General features: G+C 34.7%; 1 protein-coding gene and 1 long non-coding RNA gene across 4 annotated transcripts; one reads left to right on the top strand and one right to left on the bottom strand.

Annotated features, from left to right (window-relative positions):
• Positions 1-556: 556 nt before the first annotated feature.
• Positions 557-2,083, bottom strand: LOC148304252 (uncharacterized). Of its 3 annotated transcripts, none has more exons than XR_015838371.1 (3): positions 1,768-2,083; positions 1,195-1,638; positions 557-870 (listed from the first exon to the last, which is right to left on the bottom strand). It is a non-coding gene; the product is annotated as an uncharacterized LOC148304252 (long non-coding RNA). The 3 variants fall into 3 exon arrangements; XR_015838370.1 differs by having other exon boundaries at positions 1,508-1,638; XR_015838369.1 differs by having other exon boundaries at positions 702-870; positions 1,508-1,638; positions 1,936-2,078.
• A 151-nt stretch (positions 2,084-2,234) lies between these two features.
• Mettl14 (methyltransferase like 14) lies at positions 2,235-6,194 on the top strand. Its single transcript, XM_088268657.1, has 6 exons — positions 2,235-2,671; positions 2,970-3,143; positions 3,581-3,781; positions 5,072-5,228; positions 5,312-5,621; positions 5,829-6,194. Exons 1-6 carry the CDS (start codon positions 2,606-2,608, stop codon positions 6,079-6,081), a joined length of 1,161 nt encoding a protein of 386 aa, XP_088124783.1. The 5' UTR covers positions 2,235-2,605; the 3' UTR covers positions 6,082-6,194.
• Positions 6,195-11,057: the final 4,863 nt, after the last annotated feature.

Genomic DNA, 11,057 nt, shown 5'->3' with positions numbered 1-11,057 from the left:
AAACTTGGCATGATCAAGTATTTAAAATAATTGAAAGTGGTCAATTCAGGAATCCGAATAATCGGCGGGTATGTATGAGGTCCGCCTCCATAGTGTAGCGGTTAGCGCTCTAGGCTACCATGCTGGAGGTCCCGGGTTTGATTCCCAAGAGGGTCGCAATAAATATTATTGATTTTTCAGTCAAATATATATTTAATATGACCCTGGACTGGTACCTGAAGCGAAAGGCTGATCACCTTTCCTTCGTGTATTTAACGATCAAGATAACACTGCTTCTATATAATGCAGTGCCCTATGCACCTTTGGGGTGCGGATAAGGGTTGGGAGGAGGATGTGTGAGGGGATGCGTAAAGAAGAATGTGTACAAAGACAAGAGTAGCGTGGTGTGGTGTTCTATTCTCTCTGCCTATCCCTGCGGAAGCGGCGTGATGGTCAGTTAGTTACTTTAGATTGCATTTCTGTAAAAAATTAAGGTCAATGTTGTAAGATCACAGAGAGCGGGATAGGATGATACTTTTCAAGGATCTCGGTCATTAATGAACAAAATAAAAACATATTTAAGAGCATAATATGTTTATTTTCAGGGGGGAGAGTATACATATATTAGTCACGATGAATAACTCCCAAGAAAATTGTGCAATAACACACGTTTCATGGTTATATCATCTATCTGCCTATACATATCTGCAAACACTAAAACAGTAATTACTGGCTACACATCCAAATAAAACAATGCCGAATCGTCCTCTGTAGTTTATATATTCTGATCCAGCGCTAGGAAATGAAACTGTCCAAAGCGCCAACACAATGGGGGAAATGGAACCCTTCTGCCGCGACAAGTCATTTGCCAATAGTTGCATCTTGCATCGTCTGAAAAGGTAACAAAGTTACAGAATTAGTTTTTATGTTTGAAAAATAATTGCGAGCATTACGACCCACTGAGCGATCTCCGATTATGAGGATATCAGACACCAGTATACACTGAGATGGTCTTATAAGGTATACAGTGGCAGGCTTCCCGGAGGGGCTGATATGAAGAGTTCCAACCTCATCATAAAACTGCTCGTGGAGCACAGATGGGGGCTGAAAATTTGTCAGCATCAAGAGTCCAGTCCGGTATTGCGATTGCAAGCTTCGGCGGGCTGGTCTTCTTACATCATATATCCAATATTATTTATTAATTATCATCCATACCTATTTCTTTGTGAACAAAACATGGCCAAGCATTGCACCCACTAGTAAATTGACATTTGTAACTGTATAAGTAAAACTGGAAAACCATTTCAAAATCTATACGCCACGTGCTGTAGTTATTTTTGAATGACATCTTTTGTGTTTGTTGAATCTTATTTTATATGCATATATTGCAATAAACAACATTATATGACAATAAATGTACTTGTAATTATGTTTGGCTTCTTTCTTACGAGTCCATGCTCGGATGATATGGCGCGATTAGTGTAACTCTTTATGAAAGGTGGGCTTCAAATAACATTTAATCGTTCACCTCTTGAGCGCTGGACACGCAGGGTATTTTCTTTAAAGGATATTTAAACTCGGCTTCTGCCATCCCGACAATGTTCCGAAATTTCCCAGGTGGCTCTGCCGACAGCTCAGAGTCGGTTGTCCGTACTTTACCTAAAATATAACATAAAAACGATAATAAAAACAGACTCGCTGTCAACGGACTGTCAGAATGACATTTCACACAAAGAAGATTGCACAGTTTTTCAGGCATGAAAAACAACAACAAAAACAGTTGATTACCTGCAATGCTGTTGATGGGGTCATTCGGGAGGTTATAGAATACATATTTCTTCTAATTAGCGCTTATTTGAGCAGCAGTCGAGACAAATTTCTTGCGTAATTTGTTTGACAGCTGTTTAGCAAACGGCGGAATGAGAGGAAACGCCTTACCAATAATGAAGTACTCACATTTCCAATACATAATAGTTATTTTCAACACGAGATCACCCGGCGTGTCATTTATCGTTTACAATGAATTATATAAATTAGTTTGTGCAATGAATTCATGACGGTCGCCCGGCCAGACTCGAACGAAGCTTATATACAAATATCATATACTAATGATGGCGCTGTAGGTATTCGATTTCGCGTCACATCGCCAGGTTGGCAGTGAAATCTTTCGTCTTTCCAAAATTCGTACTTGAACGTTACAAAACCAGAGAAAATGTAACAAAATCTACTATTTTCCTCGTCGTGAGTGACCAGCATCAAAAAAGTGTGTAAAGAAGCGAGATAAGTGATCGAGCCGAAAAGTACAAAACGGAAGCGGCATTATGTATTTATAAATCTATTTTGTTTTAAATACTTGTATGTATTTATTAGTCTAGTTTCGACGTGTTTTTTCTTTTTCACATTTAACTTTTGCGGTTTTTTAAAAATCTCTTTGTTGGTGTTGGCTAAACCAATAATAACGAAGAATTATACATTTTATTATTGACTTGAAAGAATACGTGAAATCAACTACCAGGGTAATAAGCATAGTTCAAAATATTTCTTTACAATTATACATAAAAATATACATTTGTTTAAAGAGAAGTTTGGTTATATTTTTATAAATATAAAGTAATATTTTCGCGGTATGGGAGACATGCTGAAAACACTTCGCGAGAGGTCTAAAAAAAGAAAGAAACTTTTGGTTCAGACGGCAAGTATATTTTCCTCATCTACGGCGAAATATATTCAGTGGGTTGAATATTAATATCAACCTCTCTTACTTGTACTATTGTAAGCTATAAATCAACAAATTTTAGTTTAAAAAAATGCATTTCATTATACCTCAATCGCATGCTAACATCCAAAGATATTTTTCAATTGTTTAAATATTTTTTATTCATTATTAAAATGTTTGAACTCTTCTGCAGTCAAATTGCCATTTTTTGACTTACAATAGTAACGTAGTAGTTGAAATTTTATAGTTGAAAGATTTTACTTTGGTATTGCAGCTTGGAATATCTAGTGTAGGAGAACTCGGACAAGCTCTAGGAACTGTCTCCGATATTCCAACCAAACAATTTATAGGAGAAGAACAATATAGGGACTCTAATTTTGGAGACAATAAATCGAATAGTGAAGAAACCAACGCACTTGTTTATACTGATTCATCAACCTTCTTGAAGGTAAGAATTTAATGTTGGCGCATCTGACTCTTGTGGCCTAAAATTTATTTTTAAGACGACTTTATATCCCTGTTAAACTCTTAGAATCCCATAAATTATTTCCTGTTTCTTTAATATAACATTGACCATACATAAACAGAAGTACTAGTACACGCCATAACAATGACACAGAAAAACTATTCGCATTTGAATGGTGTGAAAATCTGGGAAATAACTAACTAAATAGACTACTTATTTTCCACATTACATAGTTTTTTTCTCAATTATCTTATTCTTAAAACTGAAATTGAATGCTTTTAAATTAATAACAATAATTGTGGATAATTTCTAATGTGCTATTTTATTGACTGGGGAATGAATAGTAAAAAAGTTATAACAAGTCTGTAGAAATTTGTTTTTAAATGAACCCATTTCATTTTATTTTTCTTTGATTTCAGGGCACTCAGTCTTCTAATCCGCATAACGATTATTGCCAACATTTTGTTGACACCGGCCAAAGACCTCAAAATTTTATTCGTGATGTTGGTTTAGCAGACAGATTTGAAGAATATCCCAAATTGAGGGAACTCATCAAGTTAAAAGATGACCTAATTTCTCAAACAGCCGTACCTCCAATGTATCTTAAATGTGATCTAAAGGTAAGTCAAGTACAAGACCCCAACACCAAAAATATGGTTATCCTTTTCCGACCCTCCTCTGCACCGAATGGTGCAAAGTACTCCGTGAAATCAATGTTAACTTGATTAACACATTATATATGATATTCACAAAAATGAGGTTACCAGCCCAGGGTAATATTAAACAAATATTGAAGTGAAAAACCACTATTTTCACCCCCCAGGGAATTAAACCTGGGACACATGCATGGCATCCAAGTGCACTACTTGCAGTACTCTTCATATGATAACAGACATGTTTCTGTGTGATACTTACTTTGTACTGTTTACTTTGAATTTTGACCTGTGGAATCTATAGTTTTTAACATTCCCATATATCAGAAAATTACTACCCCAATATATTACTGACATGTTTACCATCCCGATGTCTTTGTATTGTGTCGCATACTTACGGAGGTTTTCAGTAAGGTACATCCTGGTTCTTGGCAGTGTTTTTTTATAACTAATAATTTTGACAATATTTTTATAGAAAAATTGATATAGTTTACCATGTACAATAAAAGTAAAATGAAGTCGGTAGATATGATTGAGAAAAAATCATTCTTTTAGATCTCCTACCTAAGTCTGAAATTATGCGTCAAGTGTCGCCGCTGCCGAGTAAACTATATTTTTTTGTAAACAATGAACTACGCGGGTTTTTATCAACAAAAACACAAAAAAATAATATTGTGACAATTGTTTCGCCTTGTTATAGGGCATTATCAAACAAATGGAAACAATTGTCACAATATAAATTTTTTATGTGTTTTTGTTAATAAAATACAACTTAGTAGACTCAAAAAAATCTATGTTTGATTTAAAATTAATACATAAATTAAAATGGAGTTCTATAAATTAAACGCCAAATCAATAAATAACTACGCAGGTACTCGCCTTTAGCACTTTTTGACTTAATCTTGGAATAAAATAAACATAATTTTTTCCACCAACTTTATTATACCCAGCCCGATGCACAGAGCACATAGGAGTACATATTTGCTATTGAAATGTGTGCAAAACTACCACACTAAATTCTTTTTACCGGAAAATAACATTCATGTTTTAACACATGCAGATTCGCAACTAACAAAAAAAGATTCCTAACCTAAGCACATCAGGAAATGTAAATGCAAAAATCACACTCTGTATGTGAACATGTCTTTAGAATCACTATGGTTAAGTATTGCGAGATTGTCGCCACCGCTGATTTCTCTCTTGGTACGAACATAGTCTTAAGACAAAGTAATAGCATATTGCTATGTGCACTTTCAGACAATGGATTTGAAGCAGTTGGGAAGTAAGTTTGATGTTATACTCGTGGAGCCTCCGCTGGGTGGAGATTGGAACTGGAACGATGTTCTCGCTTTAGACATTCCGCAAGTGGCACAGTCCAGAAGTTTTGTATTTCTGTGGTGTGGTAGCTCCGAAGGTGAGACTCTCGACATATAATAATTTCACAGAATAGATACAGAGCGTTTGTTAAAACATCTAATAAATAATTTGAATTTTCAGGTCTCGATATGGGAAGGGACTGCTTGAAGAAGTGGGGCTTTCGTAGATGCGAGGATATTTGTTGGATACGAACAAATATTAATAATCCGGGACATTCTAAAAATTTAGAGCATAACGCTGTTTTCCAGAGAACAAAGGAACACTGTCTGATGGGAATAAAGGGGACAGTCAGGCGGTCTACAGATGGGGACTTCATCCATGCCAATGTAGACATAGATCTCATTATATCGGAAGATCCAGAATATGGAAGCCCCGAAAAACCCATTGAAATATTTCATATTATGGAACATTTCTGCTTAGGTAGAAGAAGGTATCCATACGATTTGCATATTCAATATAAGATAGATTTGAAGTTTATTTTAAAAATGTATATATATCTATATAATTTATGTAAATATTACAAACCTATCATCTGTTTTTGCAACTGCAATTTATATTCTAAAAATTTGAATTACTTCATTGTTTTTCATCTGCCTGGCTACCAAAAAAATGGTTTTATTGTTATTATTCTTTTCAGGCTCCACATCTTCGGTAGAGACTCCACTATAAGGCCAGGCTGGGTGACCATCGGCCACGACCTGACCAACTCTAACTTTAACGCAGACCTGTACGCCTCCTACTTCTCCGAGGGGCGGGAGACCACCGGGTGCACGGAGCGCATCGAGGCCTTGCGACCCAAGAGCCCCCCCAACACCAGCAAGGGAGGCGGCCGGCTGCGTGGGCGGGGGGGCTTCAGGGCCCGGGGGAGAGGCAGAGGGACACCCTTATAAACAAACCTGACATCCGTCCAGAATACTTTCATTTCACTGTCAAAAGCCTAAGACCTACATAATACTATATCACAAGATGTCAATTCAAATAAAATTATTGCTAAAAAAAAACATTTTTAATTTATTTTTTAAATTAAAATTTTAACACCTCTGACAAATTACCTATGAGGTGTCCATGATGGATGTCCCCCCTCAAAAAAAATGTTGACTAGTAAAGAACTCTTTTCCTTTTTTTAAGTTTTTTTTTTAAAAAAAAGAAAAATTTGTGTTCTTATTATTTACACAAATATTTCAATTTCATACTATTTCTGTGAGCCTAAGCGGCTCATTATTAGAAATAGATATCAAATTGTGGTATAGTGGATTCGAACCGAGAAACTCTGACTTAAGAATCCGCGACACTAACCACGGGATCACAACCCGACACAAGTTGGTAAAGGTTATGGCACATTTCATAACTCGGCGCCATATCTTCATCATACCAATATCGAAAACATTGCTACAATTTCTTTATAACATCGCCTGTATTGATTTGCTTTAAAAATGTTAAGATTTCGTTGCGTTTCAGCAACATTTCACTGATGGTAATTAGGTCAATCAAATTTCTTTTCATTAATTCATGTGTCAACCAAACATTGAGCTGAATTTTGTAGCCTGCCCTTTTCAAATGATTTCAAACTATAATGTAGTTGATGTAGTTTTCTGACAGCTTGCGTGCTGGTCTTGCTCCACCAGTTGCAAAATTTCATTGACTTTTTCAGTGACTGCCCAACCAGAGCGAGGTGCATCTTTAACATTGAAATTTCTGGAACGGAATCGAACAAAAAACTCCTGGGTCCTTCTTTAACTCGGCATCCTTACCATACACTTCACAAAAATTTTGGCATGTTTTTGCAGCATTTTACCTTCTTATAGTAAAAAAAGTTTACACAAGCAACAAATTAGAAAACTATTTTCATAAAAAATGTAAACTGAAATGTCACCTTAAAACTCATGTTTGAAACTGGGTGAGGGTTGCTCGAAATATAGGAATTAACGCCACCTAGTGACGAAAAACCGCATATATATTTCTTTAAAATAATACATTATGATGGAAAATATGGTTGGATAAAAAAATAATAATTTGAGCTGTTTGATTGATCCATTAGTATGAATATTTGATTTATAAGTTAAAAAATTGGGCATTGCATTAATCAAATAAACAATATGGAATTGATGTATTCATTTATTGCGCAAAAGGTTCAATTGTCTTTTTCAAATTGAATATTCATTTGTTTACAAAAGATAATTGATCATGAACAAAATAGTCAATTTAAACAATCAAACGAGTTTTTTTAAAATTTTATTATATAAAAGTCTCAATTAATAATTATTTGATTCTTGAAATCGTTCAATTAATTCTATTAATAGTGAAAAGTAATTTGTGGTGAATTTCAAAAAAGGGTATATGGAAATGGGAAATAAAAAAAGGTTGGTATATTACTATATAAATCCTAATGCAGTATTTATTTTACCAATGTTTTGTATTTAATTTTCATATCGCATTAGGTATTTTATATCACAAACATGCTTATGTTATCATTTTCCGTTGCTATTTGTTTATCAATTATAAATTTGAAAAATCGGTCCAACACATGCTGTACATATTCCTGTTTATGTATCTTTAATACAATTTTGACACCTTCAAAACACTTTTGGATATCCTAGTCTCGGGAGAAAATAAAACTCACATTGAATGTTAAATTCTCCATTCTTGTCACATAGTGATACAGAACAGTCATTACAAAATGGTAAATTGACCTCGACTATATTTGGTCCATCCATGTAGGGTCTGCAGCTGGCAGTATATTATATGTAAACATGCAAATCTAGATTGGTGTACACTTTTATTCCAAGAGACAAGCCGAGAGTGGACCGCCTCTGTAATGTGGTGAACAGTTACAATGCTCTGACCAGTACCAGCACTACTACTGCTACTCCTTCGCTGTTCACAGATTACAGAATCACTGGGGGTGAAAAATTAAACAATTCCAATAATCTACGTAGTACGGTTTTGTATAAAATGGTATTGGACTGTGACACATCACATCACACATAATATAAGCAGTATACACATTGAGATTCATTTGTATTTATAAAGAAATTCATAAGTTTGTACTATCTGCCACCTGGACAATTAGAAATAAATATAGCTGGGAAATCTCTGGCAGAACTCTATTTCCCATAAGAACAGATATCACACTCGTGTTGACTATTCCATCTTCGTAATGTAAAATGCATAAACTGTCACAAATATTTATCATTAATCTAACACCGATTAGTAATTTTATACTTCAAATTGTTTGGCTAAATAATTTAGTAAAAAAATAAACAATCCAACAAATTGGAGGCGGACTATAAAAGGTTTTTAGAAGTTTGTGCCAATCATGTCTACTCCTATACTATAGCACTAAACATATATCTTTAGGAGAGAAAAATATTATATTTTATCAAGTTGAATATGTAGTATAAAAAATGCCAATTCGGGTCATTTTGTTTTACAATCTGGAAATATGTACCCAAATATATATAAATATTCAATCCTCCTATACTGTGAAATGAGAACTAAGGATATAGGGGCTACAATCTTTGATTTATAAGAGCAATAACTGTTAAAACTTCCAAATAGCTAATGTTTGTTCTTTTTGTGTGAATCTTTATACCGGATGACGCACGACAGTACAATTTCCTTTTGTCCATAACATCGCTGACTACATCACAGCCACAGCCAATCATAGTGCATAGCCATGCCCACAGAATGGGGCAGCCATTACAACCGACATCCCTATTCACATCTGAACCATATATAAATAAATATATATATATATATATATATATATATATATATATATATATATATATATATATATATATATATATATATATATATATATATATATTCTCAAATGAATTTAATTATAATATACAATTAGAGTTGTTCAATCGCAATTCTCTCTCTGGAAGTTAATTACATTGATAAATGAGTGAGAAAACAGCACCATTAATTGAACTTCCACAGTGGACATGCGGCTTCCATATTGAATGAGAAATTTTAACAAACATCGCTTGTTTCAAAATGTTTACAATCGGTAATGATAATAAGTTAGGAAACATTTTCAGAGATGGCCAAACTGCGCACTAAGCATTGACGGGCAGTGTCGTGAGGGAGAACAGTCTCTTCTTTTTACATCATAAAGCACGCCACCACTTCTTCACTATTACCAGTACAAGAATATGTTAAAGGTCATTTTAGGTTATAGTTCAAGCCATCTCTGATATAATGTTAACAATTAACAAGAAAACACATATTCATATATTAACAGAAAGTATCAATTTTATCTGTATTAAGTACAAAATTTAATTGAGAAAATATCAATATTCTTAAAAAAAAAACATTATTTAATCTCAATCAAAGAAATCAATTTCAGATGTAGATAAAGATAGTAAAAAAAATTGCAAAATCATCAATTAGCATTGGCAAGAAAAAATGAAACGCTTGAGATCAAATAACTTTCTTCCGTTAATTTGTACTCCTTAGGTAGAACTACACATAGTCATTCACTTTTATATACAGTAATGTTTATTTATTTACACAGCGTAAACATTTACATCTGAGGGCCATTTTCATCCAAGTGCGGTTCAATGCCCAACATTCATATATTAATACTAAATTATTCTCAACAATCATTTTCACACATTCAACTTTGGTGGCTTTTACTGGATTACCCCAATTTGTATAGAAAACAATAATTTAGCAATTTTTTATAAATCTTTTCTACAACTATAATTTCAGAACTGCAGCGAGCACGGATGTAAGTGGCGATAATGTGTGACTCCTATAAAGTAGCTAGAAGCGACCGGTGACAACGTGGAAAGTAAAACTGAGCGAGTAGCAAACAAAGGAAATCCTTACATGTTCAGTTCAGTACAGTCGCTGTACTGCCTGTATCGTATAACTCGTCCACAAAGCCAATTTTATACAAAAATATCATTTGAAACCAAGTAGCCAGTTCAATACACGGTGTAACTTTTAATAAGCCGACGTGTTTAAACAATAAAAACTACCAATGACAAATCATTTAATTTAAAACTATTTGATATTCAATCGTTCTCAAAATCAATTCTTAAAAAATAAATAAATGTACGTAATTAGCATTAGTAAAAATTACTGTTCTAAGTCAATTGTAAAAATATTTTAGATAAATATGTTTGTTTATATACAAAATACAGAAAGCCTGTGGTACTTGCAGCCAACCCCACATTCATATAATATACTATATAATCATTTTGTTGTACTTAGGAGCTTAGACAGTCAACATATCCACATCTGTATCCGGGAACACAGACAACTATCACATCCCCACCTCCGCTCGGGAGGTATGTAGCATGTCATCCTCGGGAGTACAGACAGCCACCACATTCACATCTTCATCACCAATTCATCGAAACCACATGTATACAAAGGGATGCAGACAACCATTGTATTAGAACGAGCCGACAGCTATCAATCCTATACATCCATATTTGTACTCTAGAGAGCTGACATCTACATGTGTACTGAGGGTGGAGGCAACACCTGTACTCTGCAGTGTAGACAACCATCACATCCTTATCTGAATTTGGAGAGCTGACAGCCATCAATCCGACACATCCATATCTGCACTCGAGAGAGCTGACACCCATTACATCCACATTTGTACTGAAGGGTGGAAGCAACACTTGTGCTCGAGAGTACAGACAACCTCATGTGCATACAGACAGCCATCAATCCGACACATCCATATGTGCACTCGGGACAGCTGACACCCATCATATCCACACGTGTATTGAAGGGTGGAGGCAAAAATCTATGCTTGTGAGTGCAGACAACCGTTACATCCATATGTGCACTCGGGAGAGCTGACACCCATCACATCCACACGTGTACTGAAGGGTAG

The sequence above is a fragment of the Brachycentrus maculatus genome, unplaced genomic scaffold (assembly GCF_059751285.1).
Source record: "Brachycentrus maculatus isolate JH-2025_06_01 unplaced genomic scaffold, ASM5975128v1 h1tg000326l, whole genome shotgun sequence".
Taxonomy (NCBI): Eukaryota; Metazoa; Arthropoda; class Insecta; order Trichoptera; family Brachycentridae; genus Brachycentrus; species Brachycentrus maculatus.
The sequence above is the reverse complement of the archived record's forward strand: the minus strand, read 5'-3'. Positions and strand labels throughout refer to the sequence as shown.